A 25,220-nucleotide genomic window follows, 5' to 3' on the forward strand; every position below is an offset into this window, starting at 1 on the left:
ATTCCTGAGAAGACTAAGTAGTGGACCTAGGATAATGCTTAAGTTAATCTCCTATAAATACCACATGTTACTTGTCTTTTCTTTGACCAAGTTGTTATTGAACCCTCTTCTAGTCCTGATGTGATCTTACAGTGTACATTTGAGCCCTAAGAGTAATGACTTCCAACAAAGAATGGAGCTAAACAAGGGCCTTTCTGTATTTCACTGGATTTATTAGCCTCTGGTCGGACCTGTGTCAGCCTGCCAAGTCAGGGAAGACTTCCCTGCCTACTTTCCTCTGAGTTTAGTGTCAAAGATTATCACCAAAAGTAGGAGTGAAGTGGAGTCCTTAATTGCATTACACCACAGTCACAAATCCATGAAGATCCTTGTCCAGTAGTTGCCAAAATTTGGACTGCGAGCTTGAGAAACAGAGAACTTTAACATTCACATATCTGCAAAGTGCATTTTCATGTACATATGCTAAAACAGTAAAGATTTATTCCTTCAGTATATCTGCTAAAGAAGAATTGAGTAAAATATACCAAATTGTTATTCTCCTGATTCCTACAATGTACCATTCAAAAGCTATATTTCAAGTGTTTGTGTCTCCCAGAAAAAGGGAAATCTGAAACTTTTGGAACTTGCAAACAGTGTATGATTTTATTAATGTGCTGTGCAAATCCAAGCAAATAAAGTCCTTTTGGCAAAGAGAAACAAAGTTACAAGTTTTAGGAATATGAGTGGATAGATGGTCACAGTCCCTTTAAGAATGCTTCAATAGCAAACATAATGGCTGAAAGTCTCTAAAGTTCTTTTCACACATGGAAGTGGTGTTGCTAGTGATGATGCAGTTGTAGATAAGATGCAGTCCAATTAGCTTTAACTCTACTAAAACTCTATTCTACTAAAAATTGTGGTGCAGACTCTTAAAACTTTCTTTTTTACAGCACGATACCCAGGTTAGATGATTCTTGCAACTGGAACAGTAGTTGGCTATCTTGCTTTTGGCAGACTTTAGCTTGTTTTGACTTAATCTAAACCCCATTAGATAGACCTAGAAGCTATATTCTGACTAGGTATATACACTTTCTTCTAATTGACTGGTCTACCTAGCAGGAGCAGAGCTAGTAGAGACTGTACTACTCTTGCTAGAGCAAGACTAAGACTGAACTCACTTTCAGTCCAGCCCTCTGGGGAAAGGGGATTAGACTAGGAACTCTTCCCTTAGCCTTTCCAGACGTTTCTGCATAGATACTAGTTAAGAAGTGTGTCTACTCATCTTATACAAGAGAAATGTAAATGGTTAAGCTGCTGTAATGACAGTGCAATATAAAAAGACAGCTATGCAAGATAACTCATTGGCTTGAGATTCCTCACCTATATGACAACTTTACATATTTTTAGCTAGGACATAGGTCTCGGGACACTATATGTTCATTCCACAGTATGACAAATATACACCATATGGATCGGGACACAACTCTTAATCATTAAATTCAGGTGTTTTATTTAGTCCCATTTGCACAGGAATATAAAATTTAGCATCTACCAATGCATTCGCCTTTACATACATTTGGGAAACAGGCCAGGCACAACAACAACATTTGACCGCACCAATGCTCTACTTAATAAATACAAATTCCACAGACACACTCCAAAATCTTGTACAAAGTTTGCTGTGAAGAGTAGCAGCTGTTATGATTTCAAAGAGGGGACCAACCGCATAGTATTGTCTATGGATTCATGGAATGTCCTAAAAGCTTCTGTAGGTATAATGAGCAGGTGTCCTAATACTTTGGTCCATAAAGTGTATGTCCTACCAATGAAGAAGCATTTCCATTTAAGGCCATCCTGGTATACATTTAGTTTGGACACATACTATTAGTAAACTGAAAAACACATGTGAAAAAAACATATATACATGATAACCCAACCCAGTTTGTCCAAGGAACTACATAGTATATTCAGCTTTTCTGTAAATGTATTGAAAGCTAGCCCTGAAATAACAGGCTGACAGGAAGACATGATAGAAAAACACATTACAATTTTCAGTGTCTCTGAAAGAGCAATCAAGTGATAATTATTCCATTGATACTAAGATTTATAGATATGTATGCGCAAAGCGGCAGACATATATCTGAATGAGCTGCACTGCAACTCAAATAATGAAACAGATGCTGGACCTTTATGGGGAAAATAACGATTGGATTACAGAATTATGGAGACTGATTCATAAACTTTAGATGAGAAGTGTACTTGAAAAGACCAGTTTTACTTAATTTATTATAGTTTGTGCCATACCCGAATGTACAGATCTTTCCAATGAAAGGAAAAAAAATATAAAAGTGGTCAGGGTTCCTACTATCTAAAAACTAATGGATTCTAATGCTGACGCAGCCTGCTGAGAACACCTCCTGCACCATTTATTGGTCACCAAGTTGGATAGTGATTGGCTAAGCAGGCATTTCTTGTGTGTTGCGGAGTCATCAGGTTGTGGTAAGGAGTGGGGACCTGTGAACCATTAGAACGGTGCAGGGTGTGGGCATTGGGCAGGGAATATCCTGTCATTTTTTTTATTTTGAAGGCATCTTTCTTTTAAAAGAGTTTTCCTCTTGGTAAAGCCACTTTAAGGATTTTGAACAGTTTTGAAGAGGCAGAAATTCAAGGGTATACCAGGGTTTGAGACTGCAAACATGAGACTTCCCATCTTCTCAGTGCATGTAAAGTTTAGGGAATAATGGTTTAGGAATGTTTGTCATGATTTTGACTTTTTTTGTGTGTCAATGTACCTTTGTATAAATAAGGTCTATATAAAATGGTTACCTGAGTTTGTTATGAAATAAATTAATTGATACAGACTTTGATCCTTTTGACCACTATTGGTATGTATTGGAAGTCATCCCTTAGTGCCCTAACTCACGGCTACAAACCATAGATATGCTTTTCAGAAGGATAAGAATGAAAATAGGAAACAAAATCAATAACAGTTGCCCATAGCAACCAATCAAATAGCTTGTTTCATTTTTCAGAGGCCCTTTTCATAATGAAAGAAGCAATGTGATTGGTTGCTATGGGCCACTGGTCAACTTTTCCTCTAGACAGGTTTTGATAAATCTCCTTCCATAGAGAGTAAAAATCACAGCAGTTGCCTTTAGAGCCCATTCTCAACCTCAACTTAATGGAAGGGCAGCTCTCTATGGGTTTTCAGAACATTGCTGAGTGCTGCTTTTGGCAGAGTTCAGAAGTCCTATAGACATTGAATAGAACGGTGATGAAGCATGTGAGGAGCCACTCTATTCACTTGCAGGATTTTTTATCTCAGTTTTCATGATCATAGGTGGTCCCAGCAGTTGGATCTCCAGATAGTTATCTCCTATTTTGTGGATTGGGGATGACTTTAAATCTTGGGATAACCCCTTTAATTGTATAAAGGGAATTGTGATCACTCATCCATCCTCCAGCTTTGGAACGATTAATTGTTTTAAGTATATAAGAGTATTGGATATAATGTGGTTTCCTAATATTAATTCAATGGTCACATGTAAAAGAAAAAATTGATGGGAGCACTCACCATGCTATCCAGTATTCTTTATTTCATACAAAATTAAAATGTAGCCATAGTGGGGAGACATCACAAAGGGACGAGATATCATAGCAAGGCAACCGTTTTGCACCCACAGGTGCTTTGTCCAGCCTCCAGTGGAGGCTGTACAAAGCACCTGTGGGTGCGAAACGTTTGCCTTGAGCACCCGACAAGTAATCCGCTTAATCATGCCTGTTAATCATGGACTTATGCCTCATTGCTATCATGCTGGCTGATATGCAGTGCTCGTGAGTGTTGCTGTTTCTATCTCCTCCGTATTTGTGGATTAATTTAATGGTAACTAGCAAATTGTCTAATGCGCCTGCTTTACTTTGGTGCTGGGACCAAATAGAAAAAGTCTCTTGATGTGAAAAGTAAATGTAGGATTTCTGAAGAACAGCAAGGGATCACACATCTAATTTACAGGCATCTCCACACTTTAATTTTACAGGTCTCCTGCTGGCATAAATCATGTGAACAGCGTCTTCAGATACTCTTTATACCAGAGTTGGCGTTGGACTTGTGATTAGTTAACTGTACTTTATTATAGCGCTTCATTTGTCTGCCAGTTCTGACCTTCTTTTCACAAGATACTTTATTTGAAACCTTGAAGCTATAAATTCAGTTTAATAAGGTGTCTGTCGACTGCTTTGCCATCTCCACGAGTCATTTCCCACTATTCATTCTTTTTTTTTTTTTTTTATCTTGTGGGCTTCCTACAAAGGCTAACATATAAAAGAAATAACTATACATTGTGACCCATATATCAGCTTAGCACAGTGACAATGTGTGATCTCTGCTCTTGAGTTTGTTTTGTAAAACTTCCAAATGAGGCATGACTGTTGGAGTACCTATAATATTGACCACTCTAGATTTTATATTTACTTTACATATTATAAGGGGAATTCATCAAGCTGCTTAGATAGTTTTTTTAATCTAAAATTGTCACATCAAAAGTCACTTCCCCTGCAACTTTTGTGCGACATTTGCTATTGAACAAATCTGAAAAAGAACTACCATTTACAGTGGATTAACCTACTTTAATGCAGTGGTATTGGAGTCATGATCTGAGACTTTTCTCTGAAAGTCACAAAAAAAGGTGAAGCACCGTGATTTATACGGAAACTCACGCCATGTAACTTCAGCACTGTAAAGTACTCTAATGGGGTACCAGGGGCATAGAAGCAAGAGCTGAGTGGGGAAATTTTAATCCATTCATTGTATCATTCCTCCAGTGATAGCCCCCCCCCCTATCGTAGTTGCAGGATGCAGATTCCGATCATGAAGGCGTCATGCAAGTGAGTCTGCCTGTTTACACTGCCCCACGCTTTCCCGGGTACTTCATTTCCAGTGTCGCCCCCTTGTCAAATTAATTATTCACGTCTCGCAGCGGGTCAGTAGGGTTAATGCATGATACATGTTAATGCTAAAAGCCGATGCCCTGCATTACAAAACATATTAAAAAAAAGGTCTGGAGTGGGTTGTTAGCATACAGGAGTGAGGGGAGACAAAGTGTAAGCACTTTTAGACTCCGCATTCAAGTGTAAAGCATGGTGTCTAAAGGGTTAATCATGGACAGTGGCCATCAGCCACTGTCCGAAATTTGGAGATGGGCATGTCTTTTGGGGAGGGGGTTAAAAGCATCCAGAGATATTTAGGGGTTTACAAAATCGAAAAACAAAAACATTAAGGGCAGAACATTGGGAAGCTCTTAGTCACCCTGCCTCGTACAGCGGTTAGAACAGGCAAGAAATGTAGGAGGACTCTGAGGTAACTTTTATGTAATGCTCCCATGTGCCAAATTCATCAAGTGGTATGCAAATTTTGATAAATTTGGCACAGGGAGTTTAAAACCAAGGTGTCTTTACATGACTAAAATAGTAAAAATAGTAGACAACAATTGATGAATTCCCCTCTATGTAACTAAGATTTACAATTATATATCAGTACATTTTAATGATTTCAGCAACGATAGTTAATGGACTGTGGTAATTTTCTTGCAGGTAAGTAACTGTTTTAGTGGATACTATGCAGTTGAATTGTACTGCCAGAATAACAAAAAATAAATAAAAATAAAAAAAATCCTACTTTCTCCATGCTTTTTGACAATAGGTGTGTGTATGCTGTTTGTTTAATGGGTGTGTGTATTGAAAAGAGCCATTAGCCCAGACCTCTGATGAAGCTCTGAGAAGCAAAACATGTCAGGGGAGTTATGTGTCTAAGCTTTCAATAAGCCTGCATTGCCAGTCTATTTTTTATCATCTGTTGTTTGTTGCACATAAAAACAGTCATATGTGATGTAAAAATATGTTTTCTTAGTCTATGGGCCCCTGAGCCCAAGTGATAGCAAATACTGTGATATTACATAGCTATCAGTGACTGGCGACACTGATATACCAGTTTTAGAGTGGGGATATAAAGAAAGGGTATTAATGATGCCTGGTTAGGGATCTTGTGTTTTTTACAGTTGATATTGAAAACACAGCATTATTTACCTTAAATCCAGGATAAGGAGCAGTGTAGACCAGGATTAAGCCTCAACCACTGTCCCAACATACTTGAATGATCCTCCCTAAATGGCAGCCCTCAACTGGGCAACGGTTCCTACACTGGACTAAATTCTTGGTCCTTAGACAGACCAGGTCAACAACACTTGGGCAAAATAATACAATATAAGCTGACATAGGTTTAACCAGGTTCAAGCCAGAGAGTTAAAATTTAGTAGGGAGAATTGCACAAAATCAGAAGCAGAGTCAGGACATGCAAGGGTTGAACCAGGAGGGTAGTGTAATACATAGTCACCAGGCAAAGGCATGGTCAGTGTTACGCCGAGCGCTCCGGGTCCCCGCTCCTCCCCGGAGCGCTCGCTTCACTCTCTCCGCTGCAGCGCTCCGGTCACGTCCTCTGACCCGGGGCGCTGCGATCCCGCTGCCAGCCGGGATGCGATTCGCGATGCGGGTAGCGCCCGCTCGCGATGCGCACCCCGGCTCCCCTACCTGACTCGCTCCCCGTCTGTTCTGTCCCGGCGCGCGCGGCCCCGCTCCCTAGGGCGCGCGCGCGCCGGGTCTCTGCGATTTAAAGGGCCACTGCGCCGCTAATTGGCGCAGTGGTTCCAATTAGGGTAATCACCTGTGCACTTCCCTATATTACCTCACTTCCCTTGCACTCCCTTGCCGGATCTTGTTGCCTTAGTGCCAGTGAAAGCGTTCCTTGTGTGTTCCTTGCCTGTGTTTCCAGACCTTCTGCCGTTGCCCCTGACTACGATCCTTGCTGCCTGCCCCGACCTTCTGCTACGTCCGACCTTGCTTCTGCCTACTCCCTTGTACCGCGCCTATCTTCAGCAGCCAGAGAGGTGAGCCGTTGCTAGTGGATACGACCTGGTCACTACCGCCGCAGCAAGACCATCCCGCTTTGCGGCGGGCTCTGGTGAAAACCAGTAGTGGCTTAGAACCGGTCCACTAGCACGGTCCACGCCAATCCCTCTCTGGCACAGAGGATCCACTACCTGCCTGCCGGCATCGTGACAGTAGATCCAGCCATGGATCCCGCTGAAGTTCCTCTGCCAGTTGTCGCTGACCTCACCACGGTGGTCGCCCAGCAGTCACAACAGATAGCGCAACAAGGCCAACAGCTGTCTCAACTGACCGTTATGCTACAACAGTTACTACCACAGCTTCAGCAGTCATCTCCGCCGCCAGCTCCTGCACCTCCTCCGCAGCGAGTGGCCGCTCCTGGGCTACGCCTATCCTTGCCGGATAAATTTGATGGGGACTCTAAGTTTTGCCGTGGGTTTCTTTCCCAATGTTCCCTGCATCTGGAGATGATGTCGGACCTGTTTCCCACTGAAAGGTCTAAGGTGGCTTTCGTAGTCAGCCTTCTGTCCGGAAAAGCCCTGTCATGGGCCACACCGCTCTGGGACCGCAATGACCCCGTCACTGCCTCTGTACACTCCTTCTTCTCGGAAATCCGAAGTGTCTTTGAGGAACCTGCCCGAGCCTCTTCTGCTGAGACTGTCCTGTTGAACCTGGTCCAGGGTAATTCTTCCGTTGGCGAGTATGCCGTACAATTCCGTACTCTTGCTTCAGAATTGTCCTGGAATAATGAGGCCCTCTGCGCGACCTTCAAAAAAGGCCTATCCAGCAACATTAAAGATGTTCTGGCCGCACGAGAAATTCCTGCTAATCTACATGAACTTATTCACCTAGCCACTCGCATTGACATGCGTTTTTCCGAAAGGCGTCAGGAACTCCGCCAAGATATGGACTCTGTTCGCACGAGGCGTTTCTCCTCCTCGGCTCCTCTCTCCTCTGGTCCCCTGCAATCTGTTCTTGTGCCTTCCGCCGTGGAGGCTATGCAGGTCGACCGGTCTCGCCTGACACCTCAAGAGAGGACACGACGCCGTATGGAGAACCTCTGCCTGTACTGTGCTAGTACCGAACACTTCCTGAGGGATTGTCCTATCCGTCCTCCCCGCCTGGAAAGACGTACGCTGACTCCGCACAAAGGTGAGACAGTCCTTGATGTCTACTCTGCTTCTCCACGTCTTACAGTGCCTGTGCGGATGTCTGCCTCTGCCTTCTCCTTCCCTGCTGTGGCCTTCTTGGACTCTGGATCTGCAGGAAATTTTATTTTGGCCTCTCTCGTCAACAGGTTCAACATCCCGGTGACCAGTCTCGCCAGACCCCTCTACATCAATTGTGTAAATAATGAAAGATTGGACTGTACCATACGTTTCCGCACGGAGCCCCTTCTTATGAGCATCGGATCTCATCATGAGAGGATTGAACTTTTGGTCCTCCCCAATTGCACCTCAGAAATTCTCCTTGGACTTCCCTGGCTTCAACTTCATTCCCCAACCCTGGATTGGTCCACTGGGGAGATCAAGAGTTGGGGGTCCCCTTGTTCCAAGAACTGTCTAAAACCGGTTCCCAGTAACCCTTGCCGTAACTCTGTGGTTCCTCCAGTAACCGGTCTCCCTAAGGCCTATATGGACTTCGCGGATGTTTTCTGCAAAAAACAAGCTGAGACTCTACCTCCTCACAGGCCTTATGATTGCCCTATCGACCTCCTCCCGGGCACTACTCCACCCCGGGGCAGAATTTATCCTCTCTCTGCCCCAGAGACTCTTGCCATGTCCGAATACGTCCACGAGAATCTAAAAAAGGGCTTTATCCGTAAATCCTCCTCTCCTGCCGGAGCCGGATTTTTCTTTGTGTCCAAAAAAGATGGCTCCCTACGTCCTTGCATTGACTACCGCGGTCTTAATAAAATCACGGTTAAGAACCGCTACCCCTTACCCCTCATCTCTGAACTCTTTGATCGCCTCCAAGGTGCCCACATCTTCACTAAATTGGACTTAAGAGGCGCCTATAACCTCATCCGCATCAGAGAGGGGGACGAGTGGAAAACGGCATTTAACACCAGAGATGGACACTTTGAGTATCTGGTCATGCCCTTTGGACTGTGCAATGCCCCTGCCGTCTTCCAAGACTTTGTCAATGAAATTTTTCGTGATCTGTTATACTCCTGTGTTGTTGTATATCTGGACGATATCCTAATTTTTTCTGCCAATCTAGAAGAACACCGCCAGCATGTCTGTATGGTTCTTCAGAGACTTCGTGACAACCAACTCTATGCCAAAATTGAGAAATGTCTGTTTGAATGCCAATCTCTTCCTTTTCTAGGATATTTGGTCTCTGGCCAGGGACTACAGATGGATCCAGACAAACTCTCTGCCGTCTTAGATTGGCCACGCCCCTCCGGACTCCGTGCTATCCAACGCTTTTTGGGGTTCGCCAATTATTACAGGCAATTTATTCCACATTTTTCTACCATTGTGGCTCCTATCGTGGCTTTAACCAAAAAAAATGCTGATCCCAAGTCCTGGCCTCCTCAAGCAGAAGACGCCTTTAAACGACTCAAGTCTGCCTTTTCTTCGGCTCCCGTGCTCTCCAGACCTGACCCTTCCAAACCCTTCCTATTGGAGGTTGATGCCTCCTCAGTGGGAGCTGGAGCTGTTCTTCTACAAAAAAATTCTTCCGGGCATGCGGTCACTTGTGGTTTTTTCTCTAGGACCTTCTCTCCAGCGGAGAGGAACTACTCCATCGGGGATCGAGAGCTTCTAGCCATTAAATTAGCACTTGAGGAATGGAGGCATCTGCTGGAGGGATCAAGATTTCCTGTTATTATCTACACCGACCACAAGAACCTCTCCTACCTCCAGTCTGCCCAACGGCTGAATCCTCGCCAGGCCCGGTGGTCTCTGTTCTTTGCCCGATTTAATTTTGAGATTCACTTTCGTCCTGCCGATAAGAACATTAGGGCCGATGCTCTCTCTCGTTCCTCGGATGCCTCAGAAGTTGATCTCCCTCCGCAACACATCATTCCACCTGACTGCCTGATCTCCACTTCTCCTGCCTCCATCAGGCAGACTCCTCCAGGAAAGACCTTTGTTTCTCCACGCCAACGCCTCGGAATCCTCAAATGGGGTCACTCCTCCCATCTCGCAGGTCATGCGGGCATCAAGAAATCTGTGCAACTCATCTCCCGCTTCTATTGGTGGCCGACTCTGGAGACGGATGTTGGGGACTTTGTGCGAGCCTGCACTATCTGTGCCCGGGATAAGACTCCTCGCCAGAAGCCCGCTGGTTTTCTTCATCCTCTGCCTGTCCCCGAACAGCCTTGGTCTCTGATTGGTATGGATTTTATTACTGATTTACCCCCTTCCCGTGGCAACACTGTTATTTGGGTGGTCGTTGATCGATTCTCCAAAATGGCACATTTCATCCCTCTTCCTGGTCTTCCTTCTGCGCCTCAGTTGGCTAAACAATTTTTTGTACACATTTTTCGTCTTCACGGGTTGCCTACGCAGATTGTCTCGGATAGAGGGGTCCAATTCGTGTCTAAATTCTGGAGGGCTCTCTGTAAACAACTCAAGATTAAATTAAATTTTTCCTCTGCATATCATCCCCAGTCCAATGGACAAGTAGAAAGAATTAACCAGATCTTGGGTGATTATTTGCGACATTTTGTTTCTTCCCACCAGGATGACTGGGCAGATCTCCTTCCATGGGCCGAATTCTCGTATAACTTCAGGGTCTCTGAATCTTCCTCCAAATCCCCATTTTTCGTGGTGTACGGCCGTCACCCTCTTCCCCCCCTCCCTACCCCCTTGCCCTCTGGTCTGCCCGCTGTGGATGAAATTTCTCGTGACCTTTCCATTATATGGAGAGAGACCCAAAATTCTCTCTTACAGGCTTCTTCACGCATGAAGAGGTTCGCGGATAAGAAAAGAAGAGCTCCCCCCGTTTTTTCCCCTGGAGACAAGGTATGGCTCTCCGCTAAATATGTCCGCTTCCGTGTCCCTAGCTACAAGTTGGGACCACGCTATCTTGGTCCTTTCAAAATTTTGTGTCAAATTAATCCTGTCTCTTATAAACTTCTTCTTCCTCCTTCTCTTCGTATCCCTAATGCCTTTCACGTCTCTCTTCTCAAACCACTCATCCTCAACCGTTTTTCTCCCAAATCTGTTCCTCCCACTCCTGTTTCCGGCTCCTCGGACGTCTTCTCGGTCAAGGAAATTTTGCTGCCAAAAAGGTCAGAGGGAAAAATTTTTTTTTAGTAGACTGGGAGGGTTGTGGCCCTGAAGAGAGATCCTGGGAACCTGAGGACAACATCCTTGACAAAAGTCTGCTCCTCAGGTTCTCAGGCTCCAAGAAGAGGGGGAGACCCAAGGGGGGGGGTACTGTTACGCCGAGCGCTCCGGGTCCCCGCTCCTCCCCGGAGCGCTCGCTTCACTCTCTCCGCTGCAGCGCTCCGGTCACGTCCTCTGACCCGGGGCGCTGCGATCCCGCTGCCAGCCGGGATGCGATTCGCGATGCGGGTAGCGCCCGCTCGCGATGCGCACCCCGGCTCCCCTACCTGACTCGCTCCCCGTCTGTTCTGTCCCGGCGCGCGCGGCCCCGCTCCCTAGGGCGCGCGCGCGCCGGGTCTCTGCGATTTAAAGGGCCACTGCGCCGCTGATTGGCGCAGTGGTTCCAATTAGGGTAATCACCTGTGCACTTCCCTATATTACCTCACTTCCCTTGCACTCCCTTGCCGGATCTTGTTGCCTTAGTGCCAGTGAAAGCGTTCCTTGTGTGTTCCTTGCCTGTGTTTCCAGACCTTCTGCCGTTGCCCCTGACTACGATCCTTGCTGCCTGCCCCGACCTTCTGCTACGTCCGACCTTGCTTCTGCCTACTCCCTTGTACCGCGCCTATCTTCAGCAGCCAGAGAGGTGAGCCGTTGCTAGTGGATACGACCTGGTCACTACCGCCGCAGCAAGACCATCCCGCTTTGCGGCGGGCTCTGGTGAAAACCAGTAGTGGCTTAGAACCGGTCCACTAGCACGGTCCACGCCAATCCCTCTCTGGCACAGAGGATCCACTACCTGCCTGCCGGCATCGTGACAGTCAGATTACAGAATATCAAAGGAACAAGACTGCTGGTAAGGGATAAATCCACAATCAAAAGCATAGGAATAAGCAGCGGACCAGTTTAATCTCCCGTCGTCAGGAAGTGTGAGCACCGACACTGCAGCTGATTGGCCTGATGCTCCCACCTCCTTAATCGACAAGGCTGGACATTTCACTAGTGAAGAATGGCTCTGTTACATGCAGAGCCATCGAGAGGATGACAAGAATGCTGGGCACAATATATATTTCTGCTGATGCAATAATATGTGGGAAATTATGTAGCAAAATTGGAGGGTAGCCTGCAGTTTCTGCTGCATATCTTTACTCTTTTGATTATATATTTTATGACAATTTTGGGCTAATCTATGTCTTGTATTTCCAATGCATTACTATACTATATAATGCATACTTTTACAATAATTAAATACAGGTCTCATGTTTTCAGTGGAGAAAGGGTACAAAGTAATGTAAAATATACCTTCTAACAAGTAGGCATAGTCCAATGACACTTTCTTATTTAGAAGGCAGTATTACAATGAAATTTAACACCTCCATTATAAAGCTGGGGGTACTATCCTATCAGCATTAGGCAATTGGGACAGCTCAGCCCCGCCCACTCCCCGGCCCCCCCCTGTCCTCCTTCCCTTCTCTACATAATGACCTCTGCATTCATCAGAGAGCACTCTTCCATATAAGTGAATTAGTCTTTTTGTTTTCAAGCTGTCTACTGTAAAGCAAATGAAGGCAACTAGCAGTGCTGCCGCGGCGATCCGATCATCCAGCATGGCAGCCGGAGGTCCTCTCACCTGCCTCCGCTGTCTTCCGGGAGTCTTCTGCTCTGATCTGCCTTCCCGCAGACCAGAGCAGAAGATGACTGATAACCCTGATCAGTGCTATGTCCTATACATAGCACTGAACAGGATTAGCAATCAAATGCCTGCTTTAAATAGTCCCCTATGGGGACTATTAAAGTGTAAAAATAAAAGTAAAAAAGTAAACAAATAAAGTAAAAAAAAAGTGAAAACCCCCCTCCCCCAATAAAAACGTAAATTGCCCCATTTTCCCTATTTCACCCCCAAAAAGTGTTAAAAAAATATTTTATGTACATATTTGGTATCGCCGCGTGCATAAATATCTGAAATATTAAAATAAAATGTTAATGATACCGTATGGTGAACGGCGTGAATGTAAAAAAAAAAGTCCAAAATAGCTGCTTTTTATAACATTTTATTTTAAAAAATGTTATAAAGAATGTATTAAAAGTTTTATATAAGCAAATATGGTATCAATAAAAAGTACAGATCACGGTGCAAATTATGAGCCCTCATACCGCCGCTTATTCGGAAAAATTTAAAAGTTATACGTCTTCAAAATAGGGGGATCTTAAACATACTAATTTGGTTAAAAAGTTTGTGATTTTTTTTAAGCGCAACAGTAATAGAAAAGTATGTTGTCATGGGTATCATTTTAATTGTATTGACCCAAAGAATAAAGAACACATGTCATTTTTACCATAAATTGTACGGCGTGAAAACGAAACCTTCCAAAATAAGCAAAATTGCGGTTTTCTTTTTAATTTCCCCACACAAATAGTATTTTTGGGTTGCGCCATACATTTTACGGTAAAGTGTGTGATGTCATTACAACGGACAACTGGTCGCGCAAAAAACAAGCCCTCATTCTTGTCTCTGGATGAAAATATAAAAGAGTTATGATTTTTTGAAGGCGAGGAGGAAAAAATGAAAACGTAAAAATAAAATTTTCAGCATCCTTAAGGCCCAAATGGGCTGCGTCCTTAAGGGGTTAAAGGGGTAATCCAGGAAAAAACTTTTTTTTATATATATATCAACTGGCTCCGGAAAGTTAAACAGATTTGTAAATTATAGGACCCGACCACCAGGACATCTCCTGCCATTTCCAAGGACACTATTTCTTCAGGATCGCAAATAGAAACCAAAGGAACCAGGTATCCGATAGTATATTTTGATTAGTGAATAAACGAACCCACCTGATATCTGCCTATTGTAAGAGCTGCACATACTGGATAACGGGAACGCAAATTCTCCTGGTTGCTGTATATTGCCTGCAGACCACGCCAAGTCCAGTCTGTGCCCGCTCACTCCTTTTTGGGTCAACGTACTAAAGCAACTTGTGCCCAATAGTGTGGTGGCTTTGTAAAACTGTTTAGACTTACATAGTGTGGAACAGCAGATAATGCTTATATAGACCATTTATTGCTGCAGAATTTTTCATGGTATGAAACAGCAAATTACCTATGCACCTGCTGTTGCACTAATTGTTCATATTTTAAATCTAAACATCGATTTTGCATTATAGTATATAGATTGGATGTTGCCCAGAAGTATTCGGTACCAGCAGAGAATACATTAAGACTAAATACAGTGTGCCTGTCACTGTGTATCTAGCAAATCAACGTCTCACTGATCATAACTATAGCAACATAGAAGCATTACAACTCACACAGGACGTTCTCAATGTGAGTTTTTTAGCGGTGATCTGTGTATTTATTATTAAGAAGTGCCAGAGAATTCTACCATCTTGCACTTCCATCATCGTCATTTTTTCTTCATTAGTACAAATCTTTTTCTTTCTAAGGGAGCCCTCTACCCGTGCAAAATTTCTACCACATCTGAATAAATCAGTGCCACCATCTCACTCACTACAGTGTCGACTATAGTAAGTACAATTAACCCACGTACCATCATTCCTTTTTTGTGCACTGATACACATACCCCTCTTTTTTTTGTATACTAGCTTGTAATCTCTAGTGGATACCAGTCAGAATCCACTCCTGTGTATCAAGGCAGCCTCTAACGGGATCCATTCCAGCGCTAGTATTTAACATATAACTTTGGCAGATATGTAAATGACTTCTATTAAAAAAATCTTAATTCGTTCAGTACTTATGAGCTGCTGAAGTGGAGTTCTTTTCTGTCTAAGTGCTCTCTGATGACATGTGTCTCGGGAACCGCCCAGTTTAGAAGCAAATCCCCATAGCAAACCTCTTCTATTCTGTGCAGTTCCCAAGACAAGCAGGGATGTCAGCACTGTTGCCAGACAGAAAACAACAACTCAACTTCAGCAGCTGATAATTATTGAAAGGATTAAGATTTTTTTAATAGAAGTAAACTACAAATCTTTTTAACATTGCTGGAACCAGTTGATATAAAGAAATTTCCCCCCCCCTGGAATACCCCTTTAAGTCTATTAGATTGTGTGATCCAGAGAGCGAGCGTCTGACTGGCTGTTCTCTGTTACAGCACAATTATACTTCTCACCCCGCTATTAGAGGAGCCTGGTGCCGCAGGCTATAATTACTACAGATGGTAGTCTGTTTTACGGATGATCTATTATAGGTACATTCACATGTAATGTCACCATTATATAACAGGTGCTAGAGTCTGATTTATCAGGCAATATATATATACATACATAATATTATATGCTCCATGAAGTTATATAAGAGACACTTACTCCCAAAATTCAACCACAGCGCTGGTCATGTTTGTCGTGTTTGCTATAGAATAATTGGAGAAGCAGCGTTCCGTGTTCCATGCGTTGTCACAATGTTTCCAAGGTAAAGACTACAAGGTAAAAAATACAAACACAATGGATTTTATTTTTGTACTTTTTATGTATTTATCTTTATGTGATTACATTACAACTATCCTCATAGATGGACTGTGATGGTCCACGGAGTTCCTATGGGTGCTTTATGGGTGCAGAGGGAATCCATGTGCCTCTGTATAGTATATTTGTGAGGCCCTGATTTACTATTGTAAACCCGACATGTTTTGTCGGGTTGTGCGCCAGATTTTGTTCCAGAATTTGCACCAGAATTTAAAGAAACCCGACCAACTCTCGATTTTACTGTGAAACCCCCCCAAAAAGGGGCGTCGCTGTCAAGAAAAGGGGGTGTGTGTCACTGACATTTTTTTAAAATTCCAACATATTTACTTCCACAGAAAATGTGGTGGATTTCAGGAAAACCCAACAGATCAGAGCAGGTGTAAAAAAAAGCAAAATGTAGGGAAAAGTGCAAAATGTAGGGAAGCCTCAGTAAATACCCTGGAAAAATATCTGTCAGGAAAAAACCCACAAAGAAAACTACTTCACTCAGTAAACCAGGGCCAATGTTTATAAAGGGGCCCACACGCAGGAGCATATTACAGCTGTATTTTTTTAATTCATATTATGGCTCAGAGTGTCCTGAAATGACAGCTGTTAGTTCATGTATTGCAGTCAGGTCGGGACTTGTGGCTGTAATATGGACACACAAAATTGACCATATTATGCCCATGTAAAAGCAGCCTTTGGATTTGTTCGCACCGCAAAAAAATTTGCTGACATATTTTATTTTCCGTGCGCATTTTCATCCATAGTTGGCAAAAATAGGGACAATTTTTGCGGATTACAGATGAAAATACTGAAAAAAAAAATATGCCAGCAAATGTGAACAGTCTTAAAGGGGTACTTCGGTGGAAAACTGTTTTTCTTTTTTTTTTCAAATCAACTGGTGCCAGAAAGTTGAACAGATTTGTAAATTACTCCTATTAATAAAATATTAACACTTCCAGTACTTATCAGCTGCTAACCAGTTGTTAGTTTCTGTCTGACCACAGTGCTCTCTGCTGACACCTTTGTCTGTCTCAGGAACTGTCCAGAGTAGGAGCAAATCTCCATAACAAACCTCTCCTGCTCTGGACAGTTCCTGACATGGACAGAGGTGTCAGCAGAGAGCACTTTGGTCAGATTGCAAAGAATAACAACAGAGAACTCAACTTCCTCTGTAGTATACAGCAGCTGATAAGTACCGAAATGATTAAGATTTTTTTAATAGAAGTAATTTACAAATCTGTTTAACTTTCTGGCACCAGTTGATTTGGAAAAAAAATGTTTTCCACTGGAGTACACCTTTAAGCTATGCTCACATACAGTATTGTCATCCTCTTACTGGGCTTTATTTTGGATCCAACAAAGATGCAAATCTTTCCATTATATTTTTTTCTATGTCAGTTACACTACTAGTGACCAAAATGAGGATGAACATATTGTGTGTGAACATAGCCTAAGGCTTGGTTTATACATAGCATTGTGGTCACTATTTTGCCAAACTATGTGCACCTTTTTCTTTGTTTTGGACCTGCTTCTGGCTTTCCCTAAAAATATTCACCAAGTGTAAACCCAGCCTAAAGAAGAATACCTCCATGAAATGGAATGTATATGTAATCTGAATAAAATGTTTGTAACATAAAGGAAACAGTATATTACTATACAACATGGATCCATAATACAGTTTATCACACAAAAATAACTTTTGTTTTTGTGGCAGTTTATTTCTTCACTTTTTTAAACCATAGCTAGAAGTGGATTCTAAAAAATATGTAATATACCAAATCCTCCGCTCGATCCCCCTTACCACTTCTCTAGTTCTCCGATCAGGGAGGTGGCGTTCCTCTCCACGTGCAGCATACAAAGAATAGATGAGGTCCGGCACAATAGAGGCAGGTAAAATCCAGCGCTTTATTCAATATGCAGAATAACAAGTAGTACAGGAGACAATCGCCGATCGGCGATTGTCTCCTGTACTACGTGTTATTCTGCATATTGAATAAAGCACTGGATTTTACCTGCCTCTATTGTGCCGGACCTCATTTATTCTCTAAAAAATATGTGGTATATAAACCCAGAACTTATTTCTCTACTTCCTGCTGGACCCACCTCTGGTTTTTGCTCAAAAAATTGGTTCAAAAACTGCCGTGTCAGGTTTTCCAAAAATGCGACCAATCACAGGTCAGCTTTCATATCTTATTGAGCAGGTAGATCAATAAATCTGGGCCAATATGTAAACCTATCCTTAGAGTATGTCCACACAGTGTAAAAAAAACAAAAAACTCCAAATGAAACCCAAAAAGAAATATGGTTTCCAGCTCCAAGTGACTTAAATGGGAAATGCTCAGAAATAGTACTGACAAATGCAGCAGAGAAGAAGCTCCAAAATAAACAATTTTTAATGCACCAGTTTGTTTCAATGGGGTATTGCAAAAGTAGCAATTCAAAAAGCAGCTCTGAAAAAATATGTCATATGTCACTACTTTTTTCAATGCAACATTTTTCAGCACTCTTTCTGAATATTACCAATTGAAGGAAATGTAAGCTGGAAACTGGGCAGCGTTAACAACCACACTTCAAAGTTAGACAGTTTTCTTGGGCCAAGTGCTGGGGACAATAATGACCACAGATGCAGGGTTACTGAAAACTATATTTTACTGAGGCGGGAATGATGGTAATATCCATTACAGTATAGATTAGAGCAGGGGAATTGCAGAGTAACCTTGTGAAACCTTGCTGGGACTTGTATTAGCTTTGACTTGACTGACTTCTAATTAGACTTTGAACTAGTGACTTGAGACCACCCACACTGACTTAAGACTGACTGTTGGGGTTTCCCCCGGAGCTTGTGCTTACCACCAGGAATGGACTGTAGACTATGGGACCAAGAGTTGCCTATCTCCTGCTACGCAAGACTGCAGATTGGACCTATGTGATGGGGTCCTTGTGAATGGTATGGTTGCTGGCTTTTCACTTCTCCTTAGGTCTCCTTCAGGTAACAACAGACTTCTTCAAACTCCTCTCCACACTGTACCTCAGCTCAACTCTCCACCAACTTCTACATCTGAACAACTCTCCCCCGGACCCCTCCATCCTTAAACTATATATGGATTAAGCTAGGGGGCATCCCAATGGGCCATCAGGATCACATGGTTTACTCTGCATGACTTCCCTTAAAGATATAGTAACACAGATAAATATATGCATAACACAAAATCACAAAATACAATATACCTTGTTGTAGTGGGCCCAGAACAGTGACACTGGAAGTGCCTGAGGCAACATTTACCTTACAGGACAACATCATGTAGTGGGTTACCACACCTCTAAAGTGGGTAAACCAAATCTGCACGCTGAATATACTATTTTAAATAAGGGCAACTATACACAGCTACAAGTCTGTATACCCAGTAGCCAAAATAACACAATCAATTTTGTACCTTTTGAAATATAGCGCCCTGACCTAAGGAGATATATTCATCCGACAGATCCGCTTTAACTATGATTTTAATAATGGTCATAGAATACAGGAAATTATTAGTTATGTAAGATATAGCTAGCAATGAAATGGGTGTCTAAAAATATACTTACAGTTGTAAATGAGTTATATAGATAATATATAGCCCAGGCTATGATAACAATGTAGTAAATATTTAACCAGAAAGACAGAACAGCAGCAGCAAGTCCAACACCTGTAGGCAAAACAGAAAATGATGTGTGCAATAAAGTATCCAACTAGTACCATAATAACACAACAAATTCACTGATATAGTCAGTTTAAAACAAAATACACATAATCACAAAAAAATGATTATCTTAAGGGAAAGTTAACAAGATGATTGCCAATACAGTTCAAGCCCATAAAAAATAAAAAAAAAGGCATACAGTATATATATATATATATATATATATATATATATATATATAAAAGGGGTCAGTACTTTCCTCAGGGAGAGGACACCTCTTCAGGTGTAACGGAGATTCAGGTTAGGCCATTTAGCACTCCGCAGGCATTCTGGGTAGGGGAATATGTAAAGCAGCTCATTACACAACCTTTTCAGGTAGTGTTCCCTGGTATCAGCTTAGCTCCTGTTAAGGAATATAAAAAGCTGAACGGGATATATGCCAAGCCAGACTACTCCCCAAAAGGGAAGTTTCGACCCATCTGCAGACAGCTGTTTCGGGGTTTTTGCCCCTCGTCAGTACAGAGCAGGGTGATCTGGCTTGGCTGTGGTGAGAGGCCTGAGGCTTTAAAAGGGGTCAGTACTTTCCTCAGGGAGAGGACACCTCTTCAGGTGTAACGGAGATTCAGGTTAGGCCATTTAGCACTCCGCAGGCATTCTGGGTAGGAGAATATGTAAAGCAGCTCATTACACAACCTTTTCAGGTAGTGTTCCCTGGTATCAGCTTAGCTCCTGTTAAGGAATATAAAAAGCTGAACGGGATATATGCCAAGCCAGACTACTCCCCAAAAGGGAAGTTTCGACCCATCTGCAGACAGCTGTTTCAGGGTTTTTGCCCCTCGTCAGTACAGAGCAGGGTGATCTGGCTTGGCTGTGGTGAGAGGCCTGAGGCTTTAAAAGGGGTCAGTACTTTCCTCAGGAAGAGGACACCTCAGGGAGAGGACACCTAACCTGAATCTCCGTTACACCTGAAGAGGTGTCCTCTCCCTGAGGAAAGTACTGACCCCTTTTAAAGCCTCAGGCCTCTCACCACAGCCAAGCCAGATCACCCTGCTCTGTACTGACGAGGGGCAAAAACCCCGAAACAGCTGTCTGCAGACGAGCCGACAGGCGCCAGAGAAGAGGACCCGTCCGACCAGACTGGTAACTAGTATCAGAACTAACCTCTGTTTTTATTCCCATGGCTGATCTCAACATCTTCTGCATTAATGTGAGGAGTATTAGAGCTTGGTTTAGATTTCAGACTGTTCTTACGTTCTTAGATTCCCAGAGGTGTGATGTTTACATGTTGCAGGAATGTGCTTTGTCTGCTTCTAGGTCTTACAACCATCTGGCCAGGCAGTGGCCTCACGGCCCTTCCTACTGGTCTGGTGGGGGCGACAATAGGTCTGCGGGGGTGGCCATCCTGATCAGGGGAGGTAACTTTGCACTTGATTCCGTCCGGGAGCTCGTCTGTGGCAGACTTCTTGTCGCAGACGGTTCCTGGGCGGGTGAGCCCGTGCGGCTCATCAACGTGTACGCCTCCCCTGAGAGGGATGTCCGACTGGAGGTTCTCCAGGCCCTGCGGGCTGAACTCGCCACCACTAGGGCAGTAGTGTTGGGTGGTGACTTCAACTGCCCCATTGAGGTGGACGGGCGCAGTTCTGGCACATCCGCCAACCTGGACGTGACGTCTAAACTGCTGATTGAGATGGTGACGGAGGCATCCTTGCAGGACGTTGTCGGGTCCGTCGGGAATGGCTCCGTAAACTATACGTGGAGCCGCCCCGATGGCTCGCTCCGTTCTCGGATAGACTTCATCTTCACTTCGAGAGCAGTCAGAAAGGTGTCGTACTCTATGGTCCCCTGCTTCTTCTCTGACCACAGGGCCATTCGATTCCGGGGGACTCTGGGCCATGGATTCCCACCTGGCCCAGGCTCCTGGAAGTTGAATTGTGCCCTGTTGGAGCAGAGGGAGGTCACGGAGGAACTTAGGGATGCGTACCTTGTATGGCGAAATGACAAATGTCTGTTCAAGTGCATCAGCGATTGGTGGGAATATGTTAAAGTCGAATTCCGTTGTTTCTTTCAGGCAAAAGGCAGACAACAGGCGTGTGCGAAGAAGTGGGACTTGAGGAAACTGCAGCGCGAGCTGCGGTCCCTGCAGGACCTGCTCCAGTGTGGCTGGGACGTCAGGGAGGAGCTGGAGGAGACCAAAAAGAGCTTGAAAAGGCACTTTGAGGAGGAATCCAAGCGAATCGTCTTTCGTTCCAAGGTGGAGAACCTGGAGAAGGGTGAGAAATGTAACTCTTTCTTTTTCAGGAAGCTCCATGCCGGCCACACGCCCCTGACTGAGCTACGAGATGAGACCGGACACATGAGGAGCGGCAAGGAGGAAGTGATGGGGGTCGTCCACGACTTCTACAGCAACCTCTACGCCCCCAAGTCATCCGACCCCGAAGCCGCCGAGAGGTTCCTGTCAGGTGTCACTAACGTTGTTGATCCCGCAGGTGCGGCGGCTATGGACGATCCCTTGACGGTGGGGGAGCTGCTCTCTGCCGCTAAATCCTTTAAGCCCGGCAGGACCCTGGGCAGTGACGGTCTCCCGGCCGAGCTCTACGTAGCGCTGGGTGACCTGATCTGTCCGGACCTGTTGGAGGTGTACGAGGAGATGGTGGTGGGGGGCAGAATGCCTCCGTCGTTGAGGGAAGGGATGATCACGATCTTGTATAAGCGGAAGGGGGAGAGATGTGACCTGAAAAACTGGCGTCCCATCTCTCTCCTGAACGTGGACTACAAGATCCTCGCCAAGGTGCTGGCCAACAGGCTGAAACCTGTCATGGGGCAGATCGTCCATCCGGACCAGACCTGCAGCATTCCTGGCCGCAGGATTGCCGACAGCCTCGCCCTTGTGAGAGACACGGTCCATTACATCCAGGACCGCGGGGGCCGCGCCGCCCTGGTCAGCTTAGATCAGGAGAAGGCGTTCGACCGTGTCTCCCACGCATTCATGGACAGGGTTTTGCGCAGGCTGGGTCTGGGGAAGATGTTTTGCTCTTTTGTTAACGTTATGTATTTTGACATTTACAGCACGGTGTTGGTGAACGGCTGGAAGACTGACCCCTTTTCTATTCTTTCAGGGGTTAGACAAGGCTGCCCTCTTTCACCTCTCCTTTTTGTTTGTGTTATAGAGCTCTTCGCTGAGACTATCCGGCAGAATGGAGAGATCAGAGGGATCACCGCACCAGGACCAGATCGCCACGAGGTCAAGTGCTCGCTCTACATGGACGACGTGACCGTCTTCTGCGCTGACCAGCGTTCGGTGACTGCACTCGTCCAGACCTGCGAGGACTTCGGCAGAGCTTCGGGGGCAAAAGTCAACTGCGGGAAGTCGGAGGCCATGCTCTTCGGGGAATGGCACCTGGCTTCTTCCGCCCCCTTCCCCTTTGCTGTTAAGCCGGACTTCATTCAAATTCTTGGAGTCTGGTTCGGGAAGGAAGGAGCGGCCCTTAAGTCTTGGCAAGACCGACTAGGAAGGATAAACTCGAAGATCGGACTGTGGAGCTCCAGAAAGCTCACGATGGAAGGCAAGGCACTTGTCCTGCGGAGTGAAGTTTTGCCTGTGCTCCAATATACCGCACAGGCCTGGCCTCCCCATACCACCGTTTGCAAGGCCATCACCCGTACAGTGTTTGGCTTCGTCTGGGGCAAAATGGACAGAGTCAAGAGGACCGTGATGTACAAGGAACCCCGCAAGGGTGGGAAGGGAATACCCGACATCCCCGCTCTGCTGAGGGCCTCCTTTGCATGTGTCACGGTGCAGCGGACTCTTGTAGAAAAGACTGGCTCAGCGGGCAGGTCCATGTCTCGCTTGCTTCTCATGCCCCTCTGGAGACAGCTGGGCTGGGACAAGTGGGACAGCTCCATCCCTTACAACTGGAACACTCCCTGGTTCTATGGGGATGTTGTCCGGTATGTGAGGGAGCACCAGCTGGAAGGACTGAAACCAGACCTATGGAAGCCAAAGACAATCCACAAGCTCATCCGAGCTAAGGACTTGACCGAGCTGGTTCCGGGACTCCCCGCAGCCACTGCAGAGACAGTTTGGAACAATGTGGCCTCAAAGCGGCTTACCAATGGACACAAGGACTTGTCGTGGATGGCCGTCATGGGAGGTCTCTCTCTCAGGTCATTCATGCATGCCCGCAACCTGTGCAAGACCCGGTACTGCCCCCGTTGCCCCTATGTGGAGGAAACATCTTTCCACGTGTTTTGGCAGTGCCCCTTTGCACAGGGTCTGTTGGACGCCCTAGAACATGAACTCAGAGACTCAGTGCCCAGGAGCTGCCTATCGTACCATTCGGTGCTTTACGGCCTGTTCCCTGGGACCCACGACGTGGAGGCCATCCAGGAGGCCTGGCGCCTTATGAACTGTTTTAAGGACGCAGTGTGGCTTGCCAGGAACCGCCTCGTGATCAACAGGGAAAACATGTCCGTCCGGGACTGCCGCAGGTTCATCAAGAACCTGCTTAGAGACTATTCCATCTTGGACAGCTCGGCCGTTGATGAGGAAGAAGAGGAGTGAAGACCCCTCTCCTTCTCCCATGTCTCCCTGAAGATACAGCCCAACAGTTTGGCCCTGTGATCCGCCCCCTCCCTACCCCCACATAGTCGCCCACACCCCTACCCCGATCACAGATTGTATTATTTGGTTTTTGTTTGATCTCTTGTGCTTTTCTATTGCAGGATTGAGCTGAATGTTAGAGTAGCATGGTGTGCGATGTATAGCTTAGGGAACCTTTGCTGTGTATTGTACTATCATGCTTTGTGTGACTGTAATTTATTGTACGACTTGTAATGACTGAACGGTAAATAAAGCTCTTTCAATCAAAAAGCTGTCTGCAGATGGGTCGAAACTTCCCTTTTGGGGAGTAGTCTGGCTTGGCATATATCCCGTTCAGCTTTTTATATTCCTTAACAGGAGCTAAGCTGATACCAGGGAACACTACCTGAAAAGGTTGTGTAATGAGCTGCTTTACATATTCCCCTACCCAGAATGCCTGCGGAGTGCTAAATGGCCTAACCTGAATCTCCGTTACACCTGAAGAGGTGTCCTCTCCCTGAGGAAAGTACTGACCCCTTTTAAAGCCTCAGGCCTCTCATCACAGCCAAGCCAGATCACCCTGCTCTGTACTGACGAGGGGCAAAAACCCCGAAACAGCTGTCTGCAGATGGGTCGAAACTTCCCTTTTGGGGAGTAGTCTGGCTTGGCATATATCCCGTTCAGCTTTTTATATTCCTTAACAGGAGCTAAGCTGATACCAGGGAACACTACCTGAAAAGGTTGTGTAATGAGCTGCTTTACATATTCCCCTACCCTATATATATATATATATATATATATTTATATATATATATATATATATATATACACACACAGTAAAATCTCCCTTAGTGGACACCTCCCAATAGGGGACACCTCCCAATAGTGGACAGTTTTTTATCCCCCGGTAGAGTCCCATAAGAGTTAATGTATTTGCACCCTCCGAATAGAGGACATTCCCAATAGCGGACGCTGACACACCCAAAAGGGGACAATAGGGGACAAAGCACTCCCAATAAGGGACAACCAGGCTTATGTGCCGGCCCTACCTTGTACACAGGGCTGCTGTCAGGGGATACAGCCAATACCCCAGTATGGGGCCCAGGCCCCCACTGTCCCCCATATAGAAGCCCCAGCACAGAAGCAGAAGACCGCTGTTTAAACATAAATCTCATGTGTCTGTATGTCCGCCGGCCACATCATTCTCCCCCCTTCTGCCCCTGCCCCCCCTGTGCCACTTTATTTCCCTGTGCCAAATCATCCCCTTCCCTTTATTACCCCCTGTGCCACATCATTTCCTCTT

General features: G+C 45.0%; 1 protein-coding gene across 1 annotated transcript in view; it reads right to left on the reverse strand.

Annotated features, from left to right (window-relative positions):
* SLC6A1 (solute carrier family 6 member 1) overlaps positions 1–25,220 on the reverse strand; it is a 252,076-nt gene that overhangs the window by 41,988 nt on the left and 184,868 nt on the right. Inside the window, exons 4-5 of the mRNA XM_056524286.1 lie at positions 19,244–19,344; positions 15,515–15,624 (exon numbers count right to left, since the gene is read on the reverse strand). Coding sequence (XP_056380261.1) covers positions 15,515–15,624; positions 19,244–19,344 — 211 coding nt within the window. The remainder of the gene's footprint in view (positions 1–15,514; positions 15,625–19,243; positions 19,345–25,220) is intronic.

The sequence above is a fragment of the Hyla sarda genome, chromosome 6, assembly GCF_029499605.1.
Source record: "Hyla sarda isolate aHylSar1 chromosome 6, aHylSar1.hap1, whole genome shotgun sequence".
Classification (NCBI taxonomy): Eukaryota; Metazoa; Chordata; class Amphibia; order Anura; family Hylidae; genus Hyla; species Hyla sarda.